We start from the raw sequence: 27,007 nt of genomic DNA, 5'->3' as shown, positions 1-27,007 counted from the left end.
TATCCTACCCACAGCCTTGTGGTTGTAGTATATATTCCTCAAGTTTTATGGACTTATGGCTTTCATATATTTTTATAATGGTAAGCAAAGTCGGAAAATGTTGGTCATATTTTGTTTAAAGCAAGGTTTTTAGTGTTCTACAAGCACAAAAACTAAAAGGCCATCATTATTTATGCATATTTAATACCAATGTCGTTGTTAAGCATGAGAAATTATGGAGCAAAGGAAATGTAAAATGAGCATATACAGCAAAGTTATGAAACTTATAATATGAAAATATTTTGAGAAATTTTAAGCCAGGATATAAATAAATATTTAATTAAATGTTTATCAAACGCTTTATTACTAAAAATAGGTGCACTAAGCTTACTATTTAGATAAATATTTCATTTAAAATCCTTTAATTTAAATTCCTAACAAAATACTAAGAATTTTTTTTTTTAATTTTTTGTTTAAAATCTTTAGTCTTTAAATTTTTGATAAAGTTCGCTAATTAATTTCCTTTAGATTTTAAAGCCTAAAGTCTTTTCTATCCACTGCTTTTTATTTCAACTCTCTAGCCCATTTTGTCATTAACTTATGTCAATTTTGGTAAAATATTAAAGAATTAATAATAATCATACGCTCTAGGTTAAAAATTTATTGAAACTTAAAAATATTAGATTTCCAATTGATTTTTCATAATTTTTTTTTAAAGCAGTGCTTAGATATCTTTTCAATCTTGACAAAGTTCTTAAAACGTTTATGTAACTGAAACTGTTTTTTTAAAAATGAAACAAAATTTTAAATAATTTTTATAAAAAATTATTTTTATTAAATATTTTTTAAAAATTCAAAATAGTATCGAAAGCAAATTAAAACTATAAATCTTCTCTATAATACAGTTTTTATATGAGCCCTCTGCGACCTTCCTATGTGGAGATATTTCAAATATAAAATTTTTTGTTAAAATTAATAATACTCATACGCCCCAGGGAACCAACATTTTTAAACATCGTAAAACTGAAGATTTAAAGGACAAGTTCAAATTTTTCTTAGCAAAATTTATAGATATTGTCATAATAGTTCCAATAAAATTAAAAATATTCCCTTACGAAAATATTTCTTCAATAAATAAGGCTCTATACTTATGAACACTGAAATTTTTTCATCAAAAACTATACCTTATACCAATATGTCTTTGCCTTAAATTAAATTTTACTTAAATTTATGTCAATATAATACCATTCAAAATACTCACAAAATTCAGCCTCATCATCTACTCTCAAACACTGTTGCTACTTTTGGTATTCTGCATATAGCTATTACAACAACACCACAGTCATCAGCATTTTTTTCACTCATAACCTGGTGTCCTGCCTAAAACAGCTCTAGGAAAATGATGATGTCACACAAAAAAGGACAAACCAAACTATGTATAAAATAATATTATAATATCTTAACAAAACCAAAAGAAATAGAAAAATGTAAAGGAATAGAAAATGTAAGAAAAACCATTGACTAGAGCAACTCAATTTATTTAAAAGGCTTTAGCATTAAACTTATTGCAAAGCAATTTTCGTTATAGTATTTTAAAAGCACTGCTATAACAAGGACACTAAACAAATATCCAAAGAGTTGAATACTCTCTAAATGTTATAATATCTCTCTTGTCTAATGGAGATTGTAGTTTTATATTGAAATACAATGTAAAGTGATCAAATGAATTTACAGTTTTCCTTTCATTTTTTTCATTTATTCTTCAAATTTCAGGTTTAAATCCTCACGTTTTTTTTGGAAACAACTAGACAAAATAAACCCTAGAACACTTTATAACTACAAAACTACACCTATGGTTTGGGATGTGTTATATACAACACATTTTCTTTTCGCTTACACCTGTGCATCAAGTGTGGTGACAGTTTAATACAGGTGGTTTTCTTGTACATACAATTTGACATTTACTGACAACTAGATAATACAAGTTGTGGTTAAAGCAGCACAGCTGTTGTTACGGAATTGAATTGTTACTATGTATAATGAAATTATTTTTGGAAAGTTTATCTTTTTTTTGGGAGCGAGATAAGTAATGTTATTAAAATTTAAAGCACACTTTTGGGGGTTTTAGAAAAAAGGATATAAGAAGAAATATTTATTTTTTGGATAAATTTAAAATATTTTTAGATATTTTTTAATTATACATAAAACTACATATTGTGCAGAGAAAAAAATTTTAAAATTTCAAATAAGCTAAAAAAGGATATGTGAAAAGATCCTACAATTTTTAATAAATTTCAAAGATATTTTGATATATTGAAACTATGTAATATTTTACATATTGTAAAGAGAAAAAAGTTGTAAAATGTTGAATTCTCAGAAAAGGATATATGAAGACATTCTTATTTTATTAAAAATTTTTATTTATCTTTAGATATTTTTAAAATCTGTAATATATTACATATTGTAAAGTGATAAAAGTGAAAAAATTTTTAATTACCTAGAAAAGGATATATAAAGAAAACCTTATTTTGTTAATAATGTTCACACATTTTTTGATATTTTTAAACTATGCAATATTTTACGTATTGTAAAATAAAAAAAGGTAAAAAATATTGAATTACTCAGAAAAGGATATATGAAGTTAACCTTATTTGACTAAAATTTTGTATTTATTTCTTGATATTTTTAAACTATGTAATATTTTACGTATTGTAAAATAAAAACTTTACAAAATTTTTAATTATTTTAGAAAGGATATATGAAGAATTTCTTATTTTATTAAAAAAGTTCATGAATTTTTAGATATTTTTAAACTATGTAATATTTAACGTATGGTAAAGTAAATAAAGTTAAAAATTTTGAATTTTTCAGAAAAGGATATATGAACACAACCTTATTTTATTAATTTTTTTTATTCATTTCTAGATATTATTAAACTATGTAATGTTTAACATATGGTAAAGTAAAGAAAGTTGAAAAATTTTGAATTACATAGAAAAGGATATATGAACACAACCTTATTTTATTAAAAATTTTCATTTATTTCTAGATATGTTTAAAGTATGTAATATTTTACGTATTGTAAAGTAAAAAAAAGTTAAAAAAAAATTCAATTACTGAAGAAAACCTTATTTTAATAAAAATGTTCATTGCTTTTTAGATATTTTTAAACTATGTAATATTTTACGTATTGTAAAATAAAAAAGTTAAAAAATTTGGAACTTCTCAAAAAAGGATATATTAAATCAACCTTATTTTATTAAAAATTTTCATTTATTTTTAGATATTTTTAAACTCTGTATTATTTTTCGTATTGTAAAGTAAAAAAAGTTACAAAATTTTGAATTGCTCAAAAAAGGATATATTAACACAACCTTATTTTATTAAAAATTTTCATTTATTTCTAGATATGTTTAAAGTATTTAATATTTTACGTATTGTAAAGTAAAAAAAGTTAAAAAATTTAATTACTCAAAAGAGGATATATGAAGTCAACCTTATTTTAATAAAAATGTTCATGGCTTTACAGATATTTTTAAACTATGTAATATATTACGTATTGTAAAATAAAAAAAGGTAAAAAATATTGAATTACTCAGAAAAGGATATATGAAGTCAACCTTATTTTATTAAAAATTTTCATTTATTTTTAGATATTTTTAAACTCTATATTATTTTTCGTATTGTAAAGTAAAGAAAGTTAAAAAATTTTGAATTGCTCAGAAAAGGATATATGAACACAACCTTATTTTATTAAAAATTCTCATTTATTTCTAGATATGTTTAAAGTATGTAATATTTTACGTATTGTAAAGTAAAAAAAGTAAAAAAAAATTGAATTACTCAAAAAAGGATATATGAAGTCAACCTTATTTTAATAAAAATGTTCATGGCTTTTTAGATATTTTTAAACTATGTAATATTTTACGTATTGTAAAATAAAAAAGTTAAAAAATTTGGAACTTTTCAAAAAAGGATATATGAAATCAACCTTATTTTATTAAAATTTTTCCTTTATTTTTAGATATTTTTAAACTCTGTATTATTTTTCGCATTGTAAAGTAAAAAAAGTTACAAAATTTTGAATTGCTCAAAAAAGGATATATGAAGCCAACCTTATTTTATTAATAATTTTCATTTATTTCTAAATATGTTTAAACTATGTAATATTTTACGTATTGTAAAGTAAAAAAAAGTTAAAAAAATTAAATTACTCAGAAAAGGATATATGAAGAAAACCTTATTTTAATAAAAATGTTCATGGCTTTTTAGATACCTTTAAACTATGTAATATTTTACGTATTGTAAAATAAAAAAAGGTAAAAAAATGTTGAATTACTCAAGAAAGGATATATGAAGAGTTCATTAATTTATTGATGCATTTCAAAGATTTTTAGTTATGTTTTTATGGTACAATAATTTATATGGTGTTAAGGGAAAATATTCCCAAAATGGCTATTAAGCTATAAAAGGATACTTGAAAGGACTATAAAATAATTGATAATTGTCTACAATACAGATATATTTCAGAACAATATAAACATTTATATGTTGCAATGTGGAAAAATCTAAAAAACGTTGTATTTTTTAAAAAGGATATGTGAAAGAACCTCAGTATTCGTAATAAATATTAAAAATTTATAAATCGTATTTAACTTTAACACGCTTTACATATCATAAAGTGAAAAAAATTACAAAATCATGAATAAGTTAGAAAAAGGATATATGAAGAGATTCTTAGTATAATAAAAAATTTCATAAATTTATAGATATTTTTAAACTATGTTGAATTTTACATGTTGCAAACGGGAAAAAATCTCAAAATATTCAATTTTTCTCAAAGCATATACATACATATGTATGAAGAGCTCCATATTTTAGTTTAAAAAATCATGAACTTTTAGATATTTTTAAAGACAACTATCATCTACCTATTGTGAATAGAAAAATTCTCAAAATTTCAATAAAGCAGAAAAAGGATATATGAAAGGACTTTAAAATAATTGATAGTTATCAACAAATTTTATATATTTTTAAACTATATAAACATTTACAAGTTGCAATGTGGAAAAATCCCAAAAATTGGAAAAAATTTTAGAAGGATAAATGAAAGAACCTTTGTATTATTGTTAAATATTAAACTTTTTTATATCGTATTTAACTTTAACGCACTTTGCATATCAAAAAGTGAAAAAAATTACAAAATCATGAATAAATCAAAAAAGGATATATGAAGAGATCCTTAAAATGATAAAAAATTTTATAAATTTTTAAATATTTTTAATGAGCACAATCATTAAACTATTGTTAACAGAAAAATTCTCAAAATTTGAATAAAGCAGAAAAAGGATATATGAAAGGATCTTAAAATATTTGATAAATTTAAAAAAGTTTTTATATATTTTTAAATTATGGCTAAATTTACATATTGTAGAGTTGAAAAAATCTAATAAAATGTATTATAAAAAAAGGATATATTAAGAAACCTTACAATTATTGAGGAATATCAAAAGCTTTTATATATTATTTAACTATATAAATATTAACATGTTTTAAAGATGAAAAACTTAAAAATTTATGATTTTTTAAAAAAGGATATATGAAATGACTTAAAACTAATTAACCAATAATCATGTATTTAACATTAATTTAAAATTTGTAATATTTTACTAGTTGTTACATAAAAATTTTCATTATTTCTAATAGTAAACATATAAAAAAAAATCTGTTCTAAAATTGTATGCATTTCTGTGTTTTGTTTTAATTTTGAACTGGTCACTCTTTAAGATTTGTATTATTTTTATAGCATACTTTAAGGTATAGTGTTTAAAATCTCTCATGTTTGATTAAATTTCCTTTTTCATCTCAAGAAATCCTGAACAATACCTACTTAAACCCTTACCATTGTTTAGCTCCATTCACACATGCTTATTATATAAAATCCTTGGCATCATAAACAATATCTAAGGTTTTGTATTTTTTATTATATTTCGTATATTATATATATAGCATACTTATATGGTTTATCTTATATAATTGTGAAAACATGTTTTGGTTTGACATAAAAACTGAAACATTTATAACAAAGAGGCTACTCACCACAAAAAGGATACTCAAAGGAAATGTGAATGTGTGAGAGTAAAAGTGACTGAGTGTTTTTAATATGAAGGTCATTTATTGTCAAATATTGTTGTGAATGTGTTGGCAAATGTTTTATACTAAAAAAAAATATATTTTTAAGACTTTTCGTTTACGAGTAAGGTTTTCATGTGCCAGACACTTAAGGGACCAAAACTGTAAACGGACAACAATATGTGCTTACTTAGAAGTAAAATGGTCATGTGGAAAGGGTGCTCTTGATAGAAATTTGTTGGTTAAATTCTAAATAAAGCCAAGCAACTAAATAGTACATATTTAATGTAGTAGAAATTAAATTTTCTATGTCTTGAACAAGGATATATGGGAGCCCATACAAAATAATTAACAAAAGATAAAAAAATTATATAAAACACTTACTAGACTTATTAGTACATCCTTTTATAAGCAAAAACTCTGAAATATGTAGTTTTTACTTTTTGCCGTAACACCCTAAAGCAACCATTTAAAAATTTAATTTTTATTTTTTTTTTAATTTCCTTAAATTTTTCATTCATTTTGTTTACAACTCTACCAGCCTTCATTTACTATTTTAAAATTATTCCAAAATTTGTGCATTGTTACACAAATATGTAAAGAATAAAGGTTGTAGTAATTATAATTACAAGCTATTCTCCTATAACAATACAAGCTTTCAAGCAAGGACAAAATGTTGAAGTACGTATACAAATGCGAATTTTTAGTTTTCAATAACTTTTAATGCAGACATATACAACAATGCTCAATATCCCACATCAATATTCATCTATTGCATATGCAAATGTAATGTACATGGCTTATATGGCAAATAGACTAACTACAGTTTTTGATTTTAATGGAAAAGCAAAAAATTATACCTCTTATTGTAACTCACAAACAAAATTAAACTTTTTTAGAAAAAGGATATATGGAAGGACATAATAAACAGTTGAGATATTTTAAATAAGATACGAAATTCGTAAAGTAGATGAAATAGTAAGTATTGTGTGTTATAATAATATAGAAAAAGTCGTATAGCTTTAGTTTAAATGTAAGTAGAAAAAACGTTCTTAAGATTTTCTTAAATTTCTTTGTTGTGGTTGTGATATCTTTACTAGTTTGAGTAAAATGTGACTTTTTTAGAAAAAGGATATATGGAAGGACATATTAACCAGTTGATATATTTTAAATATTATACTAAATTCTTAAAGTAGTTACAGTTTTACATATTGTGTGCTATAAAATTATAGAAAAAGTCTTATAGATTAAGTTTAAATATAAGTGGAAAAAAAGTTCTGTAGATTTTTTCTATATGTCTCAATTAATTCAAAAGTAAGGTCTGGGGTATGCGCTAGTAATATTTTAAAACGAAATTTTTAGCAAAATTAGAGTTTTTAGAAAAAGGATATATGGAAGGACATAATAAACAGTTGAGATATTTTGAATATGATACTAAATTCGGAAAGTCGATGATAGATTATGTATTGTGTGTTATAATATTATAGAAAAAGTCTTATAGCTTTACTTTAAATGTAAGTAGAAAAAATTTTCTTAAGATTTTTTTTAAACTTCTTAATTAATTAAAATGCGAGGTTTGTTTTAAAGCATTTAGCATAAATTTTGCGCTAGTAATAATAATTTTAATGTTTTATAAGGAAATTTTTGGGCAAAATTCGACTTTTTCAGAAAAAGGATATATGGAAGGACATATGAAATAGTTTAAATATTTAAAACTTTTTAACAAATTTGTAAACTACATAGAATATTACATATTGTGAGCTATAGTAATATAGAAAAAGTCTTATAGCTTTACTTTAAATGTAACAGCATAAATATTTTTGGAATTTTTTTTTTAAATTTCTTATGAATTTTGCGCTTGTTAAAAATAATTTTAATATTTTAAAAGGAAATTTTGGGCAAAATAAGACTTTTTTTGTAAAAGGATATATGGAAGGACATGTGATATAGTTGAGATATTTTAAATTTTATAGTTAATTCGGAAAGTAGTTAGAATTTTAAATATTGTTTGCTATAATTATATAGAAAAAGTATTGTAGCTTTAATTTAAATGTAAGACAAAAAATGTTCTAACAAAGTAGTTAATTAGTTACAGAGTTAGTGTATGTGAAAAATAAGGTATATTTTTACTGGGAAAAATATATATGTATATGAATTATATATGTATATGAAAATTGAATAATTGTCTCTAGTTATAATGCATGCATGAACTAAACATGAACTATTGAATATCGATTATTTGAATAATAAATAAATGAATAGTAAATGACAATAAAAGTGTGATTATCATTGGCATTTGTACTTTTAATTATATCATTGTGTAAACATTTGTTTGTTATAGTTAAAAATAAAGAAAATTTTATAACTTTTGCTAAGATTTGCAGCAATTTACCTTTGTTACATGTTGTTCCTTATTTACCTCTCTCTCTCACTTACTCTCAAAAACAAAATGCCGCTTATATTTACAACCTGTCCATGCGATTGTTACAAACCCATTAAACACAATATTTATTTCATTCTTAAATTATCAAAGTCCTTTCAGCATTCATGTTCAACATTTCAATGCAAAACTACAGCCACAATAAAATCATAATAGAGAGAGACTATGCAATATTCTAGCAAAAAAAGAGAACTTAATTAAGAGCTTAAGAGTAAAAAAAGAGAATAAATTTCACAGGAGTTTATAAACAAAACAGCGCCCTTTTGTAAATAACAGCAATTGTTGTTAGTCTTGCCATGAATGTTGGTCACAGTTCACTTGTAAACATAGAAAACGGTTAAAGAAAATAATAAAAAGGCGAAATAATATGAATTATTAAAGATTATTTAACAGAGAAATAAAATTTTGAAACAAATTCAGTTAAAATAACCTAAAAAGTGGAATGTCCAAAAAAAGGATATATGGTAGGTTATAAGAAAAATAAAGAAATTGTAAAATTTTTGTATATATTAATAAGCTGCAACTAAAATTACTTCCTTAATGGATACAAAATTAAACAAAAAAAATTTTAAAACCAAAAATTTAAAAAAATTTTTTTTTTTTGCATTTAAATGAAAACTATAAGACTTTTTTTATATTATTATAGCACACAATATGTAGAATTCCATCTAGTTTACAAATTTCTTAAAAAAATTTAAATATCTGAACTATTTCATATGTCCTTCCATATATCCTTTTTCCAAAAAATTCTTATTATGCCCAAACTTTCGTTTAAAAATGTTAAAACTTTTACTGCTATTTCAAAACTCATGCCAAATGCTTAAATACAAACTACTCATTTGAATTAATTAAAAAATCTAAAGCACATTTTTTATTCATACATTTAAATTATAGCTATAAGACTTTTTCTATATTATTATAGCACACAACATGTAAAACTTTATCTAGTTTACAAATATGTTAAAAAATTTAAAATATCTCAACTATTTCATATGTCCTTCCATATATCCTTTTTCTATCAAAGTCTTATTTTGCCCAAAATTAATTTTTAAAATATTAAAATTATCGCTACTAACGTAAAACTCAGGGAAAATGCTATAACAGAAACCACACATTTTAATTAATTAAGACATAAAAAAAATCTTAAGAATATTTGTTCTTCTTACATTTAAATTATAGTTTTAAGGCTTTTTCTATATTATTATAGCACAAAATATGTAAAATTCCATCTAGTTTACGAATTTGTTATCAAAGTCAGAATATCTCAACTATTTCATATGTTCTTCCATATATCCTTTTTCTAAAAAAATCTAATTTTGCCCAAAAATTTGCTTTCAAAATATTAAAATTATCAGTACTAGTGCAAAACTCAAGGTAAATGCTTTGACACAAACTAGACATATAAATTAATAAACAAATTTAAAAAAAAATTGCAAGAACATTTTTGTTTCTTGCATTTCAATTAAAACTATAAGACTTTTTCTATATTAATATAGCACACAATATGTAAAATTCTATCTAGTTAACAAATTTGTTATAAAATTTAAAATATCTCAATTATTTCATATATCCTTCCATATATCCTTTTTCCAAAAATGACTAATTTTGCCCAAAATTAACATTTAAAATATTAAATTGATCATAACTAGCGCAAAATTCATGCTAAATGCTTTAACACAAGCTAGTTATTATCATTAATTATGAAAATTAATATTTTTGTAGCCTTAAGTTATATCTATGATGAAATTTTAATATGTTTTGCTTATCAAACTAAAGTCCAACCATCTACTATGTAGATATGTGTAAATATTCATTACATTTTGTAAATTATTTTAATTTTGTAGAGAATATTTATATTAATCAAATTAGGAAATGTGTTGACAAGGATATTTGTCTAAAATTCTAAAATGTAATATTGTAAAAAAAAATTATATGTAATTATATTTTGTAATATTGAAAATTTGCTGCCAGCAGCATAAATTTGCAGCATCACTTGTTCATAATTAAAAAAGTATTACCAACATTTATTTGCCCATAACATTAACAGTCTCGCCAATAATCATGTATAAGAACTTTGTTATAAAATTTAATATTCTTAAATAAAGTTGTTCATAAAATAACACCCTTTAATATAATTTCATATAAATTAACACTCTTAGCATCAGAATAAATGACTGACTACTTTCAGAGCGGAATTAGCAACAGATGTACATGATTAAAAAAGATTGTTAATGCAATGTAGCCAGTAAAATGAAGTATAATTCCAAAACTTTTTGCATTCATTTTACATAATGAAGGAATTAAGAGGAAATGTTTTAATAATGTTTATGGAATCCATTAGAAATGAAACGACTATAGTTTTATTAAGCTTCAAAAGAAATGTTTTAAATATATTCGGTAATATGCTGTCTATTCATTTTTGTGGCAACACTATATTTAATTATTTTTCATTAAAATTTGTAATTATTTTTGAATATTAACAAATACCCTTGTCAACACATTACCTAACTACTTTCATTAATATACATAGATTTTCGCTACAAAATTTTAAATAATTTACATCATGTAATATGTTGTCATGCATTCAAACTAATTAATTAAACTGTTGATAAGTAAAACATATTAAAATTTCATCTTAGGCTACAAAAATATATATAATTTTCTTAATTAATGAAAATGTGCAACATGTGTTAAAGTATTTATGTTGAGTTATGTGATAGAAATGAAGTTTAATACTTTAAAAGGGAATTTTTGGGGAAAATAAGACATGTCTTGAAAAAGGATATATGGAAGGACATATGCAATTGTTAAAATATTCTTAGTTTGATGCAGAATTATAAAACTACATGGAATTTTATGTATTGTAAGCAATAATAATATTGAAAAAGTATTATAGCTTTAATTTAAAAGAAAATCAAAAACAATTTTTAAGATTTTTGTAAAATTTCCTAATTAGAATCAATAAGTAACTGAGTTATATGTTATTAAAGATGCTTTTTTATATCTTAATAGGAAATTTTAAGGAAAATAAAAAATTTTCGGAAAAAGGATATATGAAAGGATGTAAGTAAATGTTGAGATATTCACAATTTCGTGATAAATGTATGAACTAGATGGAATTTTACTTATTGCAAGCAATAATTATATAACAAAAGTCTTATAGTTTTATTTTAAAAAAAAGAGGAAAAATTTATTTTTTTTAATTTCTTAATTAATGTTTACTAGTAACTAATTTTAAAGCACTTATCTTTAATCATGTATTACTAAAGATATTTTTATTATTTTAATAGGGAATTTTAAGGAAAATTAGACAATTTTATAAAAAGGATATATAGAGGGACACATGCAATTGTTGAATTTTCCTAAGTTTGATACAGAATTCTGAAACTGGATAGAATTTTACATATTGTAAGCAATAATTATATGACAAAAAGGTTACAGCTTTAAATTAAATAAAAAAGACAAAAATTTGCTAACGTTTTTTTTTTAATTTTATAGTTTATGATAATAAGTAGCTTATTTGAAAGCATTTATCTTGAGGTATGTGTTAGTAAAGCCAATTTTAAAATTTTGATAGCTAATTTTAGGGAAAAATAGTAATTTTAAGAAAAAGGATATATGAAAGGATGTACCTAAATGTTGAGATATTCAAAATCTCATTATAAATTCTTGAATTGAATAGAATTCTACATATTGTAAGCAATAATTATATGTAAAAAGTCGTATAGCTTTAATTTAAATAAAAGAAGACAAAACTTTACTAAAAGTATTTTGAAATTTTTTTCTTATTTTAAAGTTATTATCTTGAGTAATTATAATTTTAATATTTGTATTGGATATTTAAAGCAAAATTAGTAATTTTTATAAAAAGGATATATGGAAGGACACATGTAATTGTTGAATTTTATTAAGTTTGATGCAGAATTCTGAAACTGGATAGAATTTTTCATATTGTAAGCAATATTTATATGGCAAAAAGGTTGTAGCTTTAATTTAAATTAAAAGAAAGCAAAAATTTTTTAGCTGATGATAATAAATAGCTTATTTTAAAGCATTTATCTTGAGGCATTTGTTAGTAAAGCCAATTTTAAAATTTTAATAGCTAATTATAGGGAAATATAGTAATTTTAAGAAAAAGGATATATGAAAGGATGTACCTTAATGTTGAGATATTCAAAATTTCATTACAAATTCTTGAATTGAATAGAATTCCACATATTGTAAGCAATATTTATATGGAAAAAGTCGTATACCTTTAATTTAAATAAAAGAAGACAAAATATTACTAAAAGTATCTTGAAATTTTTTTCTTATTTAAAGTTATCTTGAGTAATTATAATTTTAATATTTTTATTGGAAATTTAAAGCAAAATAAGACATTTTTATAAAAAGGATATATGGAAGGACACATGTAATTGTTGAATTTTATTAAGTTTGATGCAGAATTCTGAAACTGTATTGAATTTTACATATTGTAAGCAATATTTATATGACAAAAAGGTTGTAGCTTTAATTTAAATTAAAGGAAAGCAAAAATTTGCTAAATTTATTTTGAAATTTTTTAGCTGATGATAATAAATAACTTATTTTAAAGCATTTATCTTGAGGTATGTGTTAGTAAAGCTAATTTTAATATTTTAATATCAAGTGTTAAGCAAAACTAGACATTTTTAGAAAAAGGATATATGGAAGGACACATGTAATTGCTGAAATATTCTCCATTTGATGCAGAATTCTGAAACTGGATAGAATTTTACATATTGTAAGCAATAATTATAGGACAAAGGCTTTAATTTAAATAAAAAAAGACAAAAATTAACTAAAACTATTTTGAAATTTTTTAGCTGTTGATAATAAATAGCTTATTTTAAAGGATTTATCTTGAGTAATGATAATTTTAATATTCTTGGATGAAATTTAAAGGGAAGTAATACATTTTTAGAAAAAGGATATATGGAAAGATATACCCAAATGTTGAAATATTCTTAGTAAAATGAAAAATTCTTAAGCTACATGGATTTTTACGTATTGTAAGCAATAATAATATCGAAAAAGCCTTATAATTCTTATATTATAATTCTTCTTACATTGAAGTTAAAAATCTTCAATGTAAGAAGAATTATGTTTCTTAAAGGTTTCCAACCTGTATATTATTTAATGTATAATGTTTCTTGTAGAAATATTTCAATATTAAAGAAAAGAGTGGAAAATCCAATGTATAATGTTTCTTGTAGAAATATTTCAATATTAAAGAAAAGAGTGGAAAATCCAAAGAAAAATGTAAAGACACGAAATAATACACATAATTGTTCATAAAATGTAAACTATACAATGTTAAGTTTCTAGATTTGATTTCGTTTAGAGTTTAAATAGAGAATATTCAAGAATGGCCAGTACAGTGGCTCCAATCAAACCACAATCATTTGTTGAAAACTTTTCATACAAACTTTTCATTAAAATAGTAGATAACAAATCCGAAAATATAAAATTTCTGTCCATTTTGGTATAGACATCTTAATAGTTCTTAATAGAAATGTAACTATGAATCTTAAGATTAATTTTCAATTAGAAGTTTAATTACTTTTAGACAAATTCCAAATTTACAGCGAAATATGTGAAAATATCTTGATTTAATATTAATCATACGCCATGTGATATCTAAATTAAAAATTATATTTTTTAAGGTTTCCATAGATTTTTTTAAAACTTCTATAGTAAATATTTTCAACATGGTAATAAGGATAAATTTAAAATTCTTTTTTAAGCCCTAAATTATTAACATAGTAAACAATTTGGCTTGTTTTCATATTTTTCCAACCATTTATGAAGTTCACTTTGACTACTTGTTATTATTTTATTAATTTTCTCTATTTTAAGGTGATCTTCAGATTTTACTTTTTAAAACCTTAATTTTCAAATTTGTATGACATATTTAACTCCTAAAGTATTATAAAATTACAGCGCTTAGCTTTGTCACTTTTCCATAATAAAAGATTTAGGTTTAAATAATTTATTATTTAAACATATTTTTAGGATTAAACATACAATTACTTATATGTACATGAAAATAATAAAAACCATCATAAAAACCACAAATATTTTTTTTCAATTTTACGTCTACAAACATTTCATGTGAGTTTGAAATTATGAAATTCTCTTGATTTTAATACCCTTCACCATGAGTGGCAAGGGTATATAATAGTTTGTCTTTCCGTTTGTAATTTCTATAATTTTCCATTTGTGACCCCATAAAGTATATATTTTTCAAAATATCGGAATCTCTATAGCCATGTCCGTCTGTCCATCATGTATGTTGAAATGAACTTACCGAAGCCACCAAATAACTTTCATACATTATTGATACATCGATTTATCCGCTATAGACCAACATAGGCAACTAATTAAAATCGAGAAAATCGGCCCACAAATGGCAGAGATATGGACAAAAAATCGACACTATATAAAATTTTTTTTCACCAAAATTTTTTTTTTCACAAAAATTTTTTTTTTCCCCATTTTTTTTATTAAAAATATTTTTGAATATTTTTCTTAAAATATACTTAGATGCAGAGTATATTAGATTCGTCTTAGCCGTCTATATTTACATTACTTGTTTATATTAATAATAATATTTTATGACAACAAATAAACCACAAAAACAAAACGGTAATTAATATATTTGTTTGTATTTATAAAGTTTTTTTTCTATAAATTTCTGTTTTGATTGTACAATAAAACATTCTCAAACAAGCATACATTTATATTTGACACTTAATTATGGCTGATTTATATAATTGAGTTATGGTTTTTTGTTTAAAATTCAAATGCAACATGACACACAAATTTATAGTTTTATTATTGATGATAATATAATGACAAGAGAAAGTGTTAAATAAATAGAATTTATGTCTAATATACATGATTTAAAATTTATAATAATAAATTTTTAAATATTAAATAGATTTAAACCCAGTTAATAAAGCACAATTTAGTTTAAATAATAATTGAAACCAAATTTTTGAAAAAACATATAAATGAGCTTTATACATTTTTCTCTTAAATTTAAAGCCTTATATTTCAGCTTTCATTTAACATATTAAATTTAGAATTCTTTTTAAAACTATAAAAGTTATAGGCAAATTTGTATTAATTTTTGTATTAAATTTGTATTAAAGAGGAAAGATGGTCTATACTAGACAACTTTCCTCTGAGGAAAGATGGTCTATACTAGACAACTTTCCTCTAAGGAAATATGGTCTATACTAGACAACTTTCATCTGAGGAAAGATGGTCTATACTAGACAACTTTCTTCTGAGGAAAGATGGCCTATATTAGACAACTTTCCTCTGAGGAAAGATGGTCTATAATAGACAACTTTCCTCTTAGGAAAGATGGTCTATATTAGACAACTTTCCTCTGAGGAAAGATGGTCTATATTAGACAATTTTCCTCTGAGGAAAGATGGTCTATATTAGACAATTTTGCTCTGAGGAAGGATGGTCTATATTAGACAACTTTTCTCTGAGGAAAGATGGTCTATATTAGACAACTTTCCTCTGAGGAAAGATGGTCTATTCTCGGTGGAATGATAGTCTATTCTAGGCAGCTTTCCTCGGCGGATGGATAGTCTATACTAGCCAGGTTTCCTAGGTGGAAACTTTGTCTATACAAGAAAACTTTCCTTATCAAACATATGTACATATATTAGACAACTTTCCTCTGAGGAAAGGTGGTCTATACTAGACAACTTTCCTCTGAGGAAAGATGGTCTATACTAGACAACTTTCCTCTGAGGAAAGATGGTCTATACTAGACAACTTTCCTCTGAGGAAAGATGGTCTATACTAGACAACTTTCCTCTGAGGAAAGATGGTCTATACTAGACAACTTTCCTCTGAGGACAGCTTTCCTCTGAGGAGAGATGGTCTATTCTACGCAGCTTTCCTCGGTGGAAGGATAGTCTATTCTAGGCAGCTTTTCTCGGCCAGGTTTCCTAGGTGGAAACTTTGTCTATACTAGAAAACTTTCCTTATCAAACATATGTACACTTTTGTAGAACTGCATCAATACTAATTCAATGCGCATTGAATAAGTGAAAGTTTAAACAAAATGAGAAGGAGGGGTTTAAAAATTCAAACAAAATTCTCCATTACTCAATACCCCATTATTAAAAACAAAAACTGGAAGTTTACTATAGGAATATAATTTCAATCTCACATGACTACTGCTAAGTAGATGTAAGTGTAAATTTGTAAAAGTAGTTTTCATTCGTTCGTTTCCAGCTGTTCTGGGAACTAGTGACATTATCTATCAATTATGGTCGCGATTGATAACAGTAGGACACACATGTTTGTGTCCTAGAGGATAGTAAATACATTTCAAAGGACAGTTTGTGACAATTGAAACTCCTAAGGCCAGTATAATTTAATTACAGACAATAATATGTGATATATATAGTGTCCAATTGGCATCTCAATTACCCACAAGTTTGTGAAAATTATTGCCTAAAAAGGATATATTTGACTGCTTTAAGAACTGCAAGGTTACAATGAATTTTGCTGAAAACTAGTTTCATGTTTTTTGTTGGTTTGTTTATGAAAACCTACAAACATCAAAAAACAACAATTACAGTCACTTCAATAACAACTACAGTTTTCAAATTTAGTCATAAATTAAGATTTTCTGATTTCCCAAATGCATGTACAAACGTAAAACTCTACAAAATTTATGTTTCTGATGCACAAACACTAAACAGAAATATTTGCAAAACAAAAATACATACGTACTTGCATTCATTGTGTAGTATTTGTGTGTGTGTATGTATGATGATTTGAAGGAAGTGATTCATTGTGGTTGTGTTGCCTACTTTTAGGGATATGCTGTTACACACAGCTATTGTTAGTCTTCATGTTAAAAGTTATGGAATCATGCGAGTGTGCCTGCTATGGTTTAGAGCTGCTAAATTCTGTAAAAAAGTTTGATACAACTAGACTGTTTTCAAAGATTTTAACTTAAACTTAAATTTTTGCAATTATTGGAACAAATTTAACAATGCTTGTTGAGGCTGCTATATGACTAACTAGGGAACAGAGGAAAGTCAGTCTATACTAGACAACTTTCCTCAGAGGAAAGTCAGTCTATACTAGACAACTTTCCTCTGAGGAAAGTTAGTCTATACTAGACAACTTTCCTCTGAGGAAAGTTAGTCTATACTAGACAACTTTCCTCTGAGGAAAGTCAGTCTATACTAGACAATTTTCCTCAGAGGAAACTCAGTCTATACTAGACAATTTTCCTCAGAGGAAAGTCAGTCTATACTAGACAACTTTCCTCAGAGGAAAGTCAGTCTATACTAGATAACTTTCTTCAGAGGTAAGTCAGTCTATACTAGATAACTTTCTACAGAGGTAAGTCAGTCTATACTAGATAACTTTCTACAGAGGTAAGTCAGTCTATACTAGACAACTTTCCTCTGAGGAAAGTTAGTCTATACTAGATAACTTTCTACAGAGGTAAGTCAGTCTATACTAGACAACTTTCCTCTGAGGAAAGTTAGTCTATACTAGACAACTTTCCTCTGAGGAAAGTTAGTCTATACTAGACAACTTTCCTCTGAGGAAAGTTAGTCTATACTAGACAACTTTCCTCTGAGGAAAGTCAGTCTATACTAGACAACTTTCCTCTGAGGAAAGTCAGTCTATACTAGACAACTTTCCTCTGAGGAAAGTCAGTCTATACTAGACAACTTTCCTCTGAGGAAAGTCAGTCTATACTAGACAACTTTCCTCTGAGGAAAGTCAGTCTATACTAGACAACTTTCCTCTGAGGAAAGTCAGTCTATACTAGACAACTTTCCTCTGAGGAAAGTCAGTCTATACTAGACAACTTTCCTCTGAGGAAAGTCAGTCTATACTAGACAACTTTCCTCTGAGGAAAGTCAGTCTATACTAGACAACTTTCCTCTGAGGAAAGTCAGTCTATACTAGACAACTTTCCTCTGAGGAAAGTCAGTCTATACTAGACAACTTTCCTCTGAGGAAAGTCAGTCTATACTAGACAACTTTCCTCTGAGGAAAGTCAGTCTATACTAGACAACTTTCCTCTGAGGAAAGTTAGTCTATACTAGACAACTTTCCTCTGAGGAAAGTTAGTCTATACTAGACAACTTTCCTCTGAGGAAAGTCAGTCTATACTAGACAACTTTCCTCTGAGGAAAGTCAGTCTATACTAGACAACTTTCCTCTGAGGAAAGTCAGTCTATACTAGACAAGTCAGTCTATACTAGACAACTTTCCTCTGAGGAAAGTCAGTCTATACTAGACAACTTTCCTCTGAGGAAAGTCAGTCTATACTAGACAACTTTCCTCTGAGGAAAGTCAGTCTATACTAGACAACTTTCCTCTGAGGAAAGTCAGTCTATACTAGACAACTTTCCTCTGAGGAAAGTCAGTCTATACTAGACAACTTTCCTCTGAGGAAAGTCAGTCTATACTAGACAACTTTCCTCTGAGGAAAGTCAGTCTATACTAGACAAGTCAGTCTATACTAGACAACTTTCCTCTGAGGAAAGTCAGTCTATACTAGACAACTTTCCTCTGAGGAAAGTCAGTCTATACTAGACAACTTTCCTCTGAGGAAAGTCAGTCTATACTAGACAACTTTCCTCTGAGGAAAGTCAGTCTATACTAGACAACTTTCCTCTGAGGAAAGTCAGTCTATACTAGACAACTTTCCTCTGAGGAAAGTTAGTCTATACTAGACAACTTTCCTCTGAGGAAAGTTAGTCTATACTAGACAACTTTCCTCTGAGGAAAGTCAGTCTATACTAGACAATTTTCCTCAGAGGAAACTCAGTCTATACTAGACAATTTTCCTCAGAGGAAAGTCAGTCTATACTAGACAACTTTCCTCAGAGGAAAGTCAGTCTATACTAGATAACTTTCTTCAGAGGTAAGTCAGTCTATACTAGATAACTTTCTACAGAGGTAAGTCAGTCTATACTAGATAACTTTCTACAGAGGTAAGTCAGTCTATACTAGACAACTTTCCTCTGAGGAAAGTTAGTCTATACTAGATAACTTTCTACAGAGGTAAGTCAGTCTATACTAGACAACTTTCCTCTGAGGAAAGTTAGTCTATACTAGACAACTTTCCTCTGAGGAAAGTTAGTCTATACTAGACAACTTTCCTCTGAGGAAAGTTAGTCTATACTAGACAACTTTCCTCTGAGGAAAGTCAGTCTATACTAGACAACTTTCCTCTGAGGAAAGTCAGTCTATACTAGACAACTTTCCTCTGAGGAAAGTCAGTCTATACTAGACAACTTTCCTCTGAGGAAAGTCAGTCTATACTAGACAACTTTCCTCTGAGGAAAGTCAGTCTATACTAGACAACTTTCCTCTGAGGAAAGTCAGTCTATACTAGACAACTTTCCTCTGAGGAAAGTCAGTCTATACTAGACAACTTTCCTCTGAGGAAAGTCAGTCTATACTAGACAACTTTCCTCTGAGGAAAGTCAGTCTATACTAGACAACTTTCCTCTGAGGAAAGTCAGTCTATACTAGACAACTTTCCTCTGAGGAAAGTCAGTCTATACTAGACAACTTTCCTCTGAGGAAAGTCAGTCTATACTAGACAACTTTCCTCTGAGGAAAGTCAGTCTATACTAGACAACTTTCCTCTGAGGAAAGTTAGTCTATACTAGACAACTTTCCTCTGAGGAAAGTTAGTCTATACTAGACAACTTTCCTCTGAGGAAAGTCAGTCTATACTAGACAACTTTCCTCTGAGGAAAGTCAGTCTATACTAGACAACTTTCCTCTGAGGAAAGTCAGTCTATACTAGACAAGTCAGTCTATACTAGACAACTTTCCTCTGAGGAAAGTCAGTCTATACTAGACAACTTTCCTCTGAGGAAAGTCAGTCTATACTAGACAACTTTCCTCTGAGGAAAGTCAGTCTATACTAGACAACTTTCCTCTGAGGAAAGTCAGTCTATACTAGACAACTTTCCTCTGAGGAAAGTCAGTCTATACTAGACAACTTTCCTCTGAGGAAAGTCAGTCTATACTAGACAACTTTCCTCTGAGGAAAGTCAGTCTATACTAGACAAGTCAGTCTATACTAGACAACTTTCCTCTGAGGAAAGTCAGTCTATACTAGACAACTTTCCTCTGAGGAAAGTCAGTCTATACTAGACAACTTTCCTCTGAGGAAAGTCAGTCTATACTAGACAACTTTCCTCTGAGGAAAGTCAGTCTATACTAGACAACTTTCCTCTGAGGAAAGTCAGTCTATACTAGACAACTTTCCTCTGAGGAAAGTCAGTCTATACTAGACAACTTTCCTCTGAGGAAAGTCAGTCTATACTAGACAACTTTCCTCTGAGGAAAGTCAGTCTATACTAGACAACTTTCCTCTGAGGAAAGTCAGTCTATACTAGACAACTTTCCTCTGAGGAAAGTCAGTCTATACTAGACAACTTTCCTCTGAGGAAAGTCAGTCTATACTAGACAACTTTCCTCTGAGGAAAGTCAGTCTATACTAGACAACTTTCCTCTGAGGAAAGTTAGTCTATACTAGACAACTTTCCTCTGAGGAAAGTTAGTCTATACTAGACAACTTTCCTCTGAGGAAAGTCAGTCTATACTAGACAACTTTCCTCTGAGGAAAGTCAGTCTATACTAGACAACTTTCCTCTGAGGAAAGTCAGTCTATACTAGACAACTTTCCTCTGAGGAAAGTCAGTCTATACTAGACAACTTTCCTCTGAGGAAAGTCAGTCTATACTAGACAACTTTCCTCTGAGGAAAGTCAGTCTATACTAGACAACTTTCCTCTGAGGAAAGTCAGTCTATACTAGACAACTTTCCTCTGAGGAAAGTCAGTCTATACTAGACAACTTTCCTCTGAGGAAAGTCAGTCTATACTAGACAAGTCAGTCTATACTAGACAACTTTCCTCTGAGGAAAGTCAGTCTATACTAGACAACTTTCCTCTGAGGAAAGTCAGTCTATACTAGACAACTTTCCTCTGAGGAAAGTCAGTCTATACTAGACAACTTTCCTCTGAGGAAAGTCAGTCTATACTAGACAACTTTCCTCTGAGGAAAGTCAGTCTATACTAGACAACTTTCCTCTGAGGAAAGTCAGTCTATACTAGACAAGTCAGTCTATACTAGACAACTTTCCTCTGAGGAAAGTCAGTCTATACTAGACAACTTTCCTCTGAGGAAAGTCAGTCTATACTAGACAAGTCAGTCTATACTAGACAACTTTCCTCTGAGGAAAGTCAGTCTATACTAGACAACTTTCCTCTGAGGAAAGTCAGTCTATACTAGACAACTTTCCTCTGAGGAAAGTCAGTCTATACTAGACAACTTTCCTCTGAGGAAAGTCAGTCTATACTAGACAACTTTCCTCTGAGGAAAGTCAGTCTATGCTAGACAACTTTCCTCATAAGAATATTTATTGATACTTTTTTATGTTAAATAAATGTTGGCCATTTCATATTCTAACAACAAACGAAATATTTTTAGTTTCACTTTAATTTGAAAAGCCATTTTAGCCTCCAGTTTTATATTTTCAATTAAAAGGCCATTTCTTAATTAAACAAAATAAATGAAATTACGAATGATACTTAAGTAAAGCCTTTGGAAGAACCTTAGGCAGTTTCTTACTCAAATTTTAATTAAATTTAGTTCTTTTGCCGTTTCAGTATATAACAAATAAACTATGCAAATATTGACAGGCTAGCTATAAAAGAATTGTGTAGAAGAGTTTTAAATTTAGAAAGTAAGATCTCTGTTTAACATTACACTACCCCATATATTATTTCATTACTCTTGTCGTATGATTAATATTGATTTTTAATTTTCTGTAAATAAATATTAATCATACGCAACCATTTTTAGTTATTGATACTGATTGGTCATTTATGAGACAAAAATCCATGAATTTTTGGTTGTTCAGTTTTATCAATGATTCTTTTTGTATGTTTCATTGCAGGTTCTTTGGAGTGAAGATTTCTGCGAAATATCCTAAAATGTGCAAAAACAATGAAGTAAATGGCAAACTGATGAACAAACATCCTCCTTGAGTTGCGGAATGAAGGAACACGATAGAGTAAAGGCGACAATAGTTACATTCATCAACGTTAAAGTACCGTCAACATAATTTGAAATACAGCGGTCCCATCTTCCTCAACAGCATGATTTTTTCCATTGTTAGGAAGCAAGATGTTTTTGGGAATGAACTTGACAAAATCCAATTTATACTTTACCCTAAAAGGCTAAAACAAGAAATTTTGTAACTCATGATTGATCATGCATATAACTACACACATTTAGGGGATTGAAGAAAAATGACTAGTAAACTAAAGGAAAGATGTGACAAAATTGTAATCAAACTAAATGTTTTTAAATATAACTAATTTTATGACTAATAACACATAAATTTTACAAATGAAAAAGAAAAATGTTGTTTTTTTAAATAAACTTTAAATACAAAGATAAGTATTCATTGCGAAATCCCACATGAAGATATGTTTTTAACACAAGGCAGAGAGACAAACATAAATATACATTGACTCCCCTATCTGTAAAGTTTCAGAACATATGTACATAAAGGGACTTTCATTAAGCAGTTAGCTCCTTTAGTTTGAGCCCCTAACGTGTTTTAAACAGACAGACAGACGGACGGACATTATAAGATCGTCTTAGAAACTTCTGAAGACCCAGGATATATATAAATTTGTGATGATTATTTAAATTTGTTACAAACAAAATGACAAAATTAATATACCAATAATCTTTGGTATCAAGGGTATAAAAATTCGAACAATATTTTTCTAAAAAAAAGCATATGTTCTGGCTTCCTTTCTACTTTGTAAAATATTTATATTCAAATGTTTTCATTGCAATTTCATTCATATTATTCAATTACTGGAGCTTTTTATATTTTTTTTTAATTTTTTAAAATTTTTTATTGTTTTTGATTTGTTATTTACTAATAAAATTTCTATTAACATTCATGTTTATAAACAATTACAAATATTTAGTTCCAAGAATTTGTATTTTCTGTGTGTTCATTTTAGTACTTAAAAAACAAATAAATACTTTATAGTTTTTCAAATATATATTTCAAACAAAATGCTACTTAATGTGCCTACATATCGAAAAGCTAGAAATTTATGAACAATACAAACATCCAATTTTATATTTAAAGTACTTATAAGTTGTGATTATAGAATTTTATATATTAAACGTATTCTATGCACAATGATTTAAATTTATGAATTTTTAAATATCAGCCTAGTAGCTCTAAGTACGCCCTCACTTACATCAGTCAATTTAAATTGCAGCACTATGATTGTATAACAAAATACAACCAAAATTGTCTGAAAACAAATGAATGAAAAGTTCCAATATCTCTGCAGAGCTTTTTAAAATTCAATCTTACCTTTCCAAAATAACCAAGATCAATATCCATATAACCATTACAAGTATATTTTATGCGTTGATGCATCAATTGCAAGGAATATTCCCTAACGATCATTCTCATTTGCACATCATGGGGGTAGAGTTTAAAGTTGAGCAGTAAATGGGAAAATTTTTGATACTAAAATTAGGAGAATTTTTAGTAGTTTATTGCAAAAGATAAACGTTACAAATACTCACCTCATTTATGCACTTTTGGGTTAAATAGCATAACAGCAACATGTTGAACAAAATCATACAGATATATACTAAACGTACTAGGAAAGGGAAGAAAGATAAAACGAATAATTGGTTATGCTATTTTTATAGTAAATCTTTTCCGATTCATGCTATTTTATTGGAATCCCTTCCTAATTCATGCTATTCTATAGGAATCGGTTCCTATTTCATGCCATTCTATAGAAAACGGTTTCTACTTCATGCTATTCTATAGAAAATGGTTCTTTTTTCATGGTATTCTATAGAAAATGGTTCCTATTTCATGCTATTCTATAGAAACCGGTTCCTATTTCATGCTATTCTATAGAAACCGGTTTCTATTTCATGCTATTCTATAGAAACCGGTTTCTATTTCATGCTATTCTATAGAAACCGGTTTCTATTTCATGCTATTCTATAGAAACCGGTTTCTATTTCATGCTATTCCATAGAAACCGGTTTCTATTTCATGCTATTCTATAGGATCCGGTTCTTATTTCATGCTACTCTATAGGAACCGCTTCCTATTTCATGCTATTCTATAGGAACCGGTTCCTATTTCATGCTATTCGATATGAACCGGTTCCTATTTCATGCTATTCGATATGAACCGGTTCCTATTTCATGCTATTCGATATGAACCGGTTCCTATTTCATGCTATTCTATAGGAACTGGTTGCTATTTCATGCTATAGGAACCGGTTCCTATTCCATGCTATTCTATAGGAACCGGTTCCTATTCCATGCTATTCTATAGGAACCGGTTCCTATTTCATGCTATTCTATAGGAACCGGTTCCTATTTCATGCTATTCTATAGGAACCGGTTCCTATTTCATGCTATTCTATAGGAACTGGTTGCTATTCCATGCTATTCTCTAGGAACCGGTTCCTATTTCATTCTATTCTATAGGAACCGGTTCCTATTTCATGATATTCTATAGAAAATGGTTCCTATTTCATGCTATTCTATAGGAACCGGTTCCTATTTCATGCTATTCTATAGGAACTGGTTGCTATTCCATGCTATTCTATAGGAACCGGTTCCTATTTCATGGTATTCTATAGGAACCGGTTCCTATTTCATGATATTCTATAGAAAATGGTTCCTATTTCATGATATTCTATAGAAAATGGTTCCTATTTCATGCTATTCTATAGGAACTGGTTGCTATTCCATGCTATTCTATAGGAACCGGTTCCTATTTCATTCTATTCTGTAGGAACCGTTTCCTATTTCATTCTATTCTATAGGAGCCGCTTCCTATTTCATGCTATTCGATAGGAACTTGTTGCTATTTCATGTTATTCTATAGAAAATGGTTCCTTTTTCATGCTATTCTGTAGGAACCGGTTGCTATTTCATGTTATTCTATAGAAAATGGTTCCTTTTTCATGCTATTCTGTAGGAACCGGTTATTTCATGCTATTCTGTAGGAACCGGTTATTTCATGCTATTCTATAGGAACCGGTTGCTATTTCATGCTATTCTATAGGAACCGGTTGCTATTTCATGCTATTCTATACGAACCGGTTTCTATTTCATGCTATTCTATAGGAACCGGTTCCTATTTCATGCTATTCTATAGGAACCGGTTGCTATTTCATGCTATACTATAGGAACCGGTTGCTATTTCATGCTATTCTATACGAACCGGTTTCTATTTCATGCTATTCTATAGGAACCGGTTCCTATTTCATGCTATTCTATAGGAACCGGTTCCTATTTCATGCTATTCTATAGGAACCGGTTCCTATTTCATTCTATTCTATAGGAACCGGTTCCTATTTCATACTATTCCACAGGAACTGCATTATTTTTCATTCCATTACACTTACTTATTTGATATACTGAGTCGGTTTCGTATAAACAGTGTACATAGGCCCAGCTCACCGTACACAAAATGACAATACCATTATGAAAAAAGAGTAGCAAAATGGGCCAGGCAAAATATTGTTCCAGTTTATAAACCAAAAACCAAACTTCCAATAAAGACACTTGATTTTTCCTCAGAGTTTGCTGATAATAACCAGCTAAAGGCTCCTGCCTATCTTCATTTTCCACCTTTCCCTTGAGACACTCTAAGCTCTTCATTAGCATTAGCAAATACTCAAATATCAGTTGCACATATATTCCATATTCTAGAAACTTCATTTGCACGGTCATCGAAAAGAACACAACAAGTAATTTATGTATTTGCGGCAAGTCGGTAGCCACAAGAATATAATGCAAATAGATTAAGAAAGAAACCATAATAAATAAACATAGACCAGTTGTTAGCATTAAGCGTTTCCTTAGCTTTTGATCCTTAAACATGACAGGGCATATCTCGAGCATATTTTGTTCCAATTTGTTGATCAACTGCATAATCTCCAAAAGTTTGTGATGGCAACAGCAGCTTTTATATTCCATTAATATTTGCAAGGCAGCCATACCAATGTTTTGCATATAAGTATTAATTTCGGTCAGAAAATCTAAACGGTCTCTGAGGGTAGATCTTCTAATAATGAGATTGTGTATATAAGAACACCAAATAGCACCCACTAGGAGTACTAAGGAGTACAGTAGATATATGATGAGTAGTGAATAGTATTTGATATCTTTATGTGCACGATAAGTTAAAAATGGTGGAAGATTCAAACCAAAAATGGAAAATATCCATTGATAAATCTTTAGTTCTTTAAGTAAAATACTATTGCTCAAGTTTCCGGCCATTAGAACACTATTTTTGTGTAGAAATTTAAAAACAAACTGTTTAAAT

The 27,007-nt window shown here is 27.6% G+C and overlaps 1 protein-coding gene across 1 annotated transcript in view; it reads right to left on the bottom strand.

Moving 5' to 3' along the window:
- The window catches only part of LOC135958738 (putative gustatory receptor 98b), a 34,773-nt gene extending 8,094 nt beyond the window's left edge, over nt 1–26,679 (bottom strand). The window contains exons 1-3 of the mRNA XM_065509632.1: nt 26,085–26,679; nt 24,229–24,305; nt 24,011–24,169 (exon numbers count right to left, since the gene is read on the bottom strand). Of these exons, the coding sequence (XP_065365704.1) occupies nt 24,011–24,169; nt 24,229–24,305; nt 26,085–26,679 (831 nt within the window). The remainder of the gene's footprint in view (nt 1–24,010; nt 24,170–24,228; nt 24,306–26,084) is intronic.
- Between the last annotated feature and the right edge of the window lie 328 nt (nt 26,680–27,007).

This window comes from Calliphora vicina, chromosome 4 (genome assembly GCF_958450345.1).
Source record: "Calliphora vicina chromosome 4, idCalVici1.1, whole genome shotgun sequence".
Taxonomy (NCBI): domain Eukaryota; kingdom Metazoa; phylum Arthropoda; class Insecta; order Diptera; family Calliphoridae; genus Calliphora; species Calliphora vicina.
Note: the sequence above shows the minus strand (reverse complement) of the source record. Positions and strands in the feature narration are given on the sequence as shown.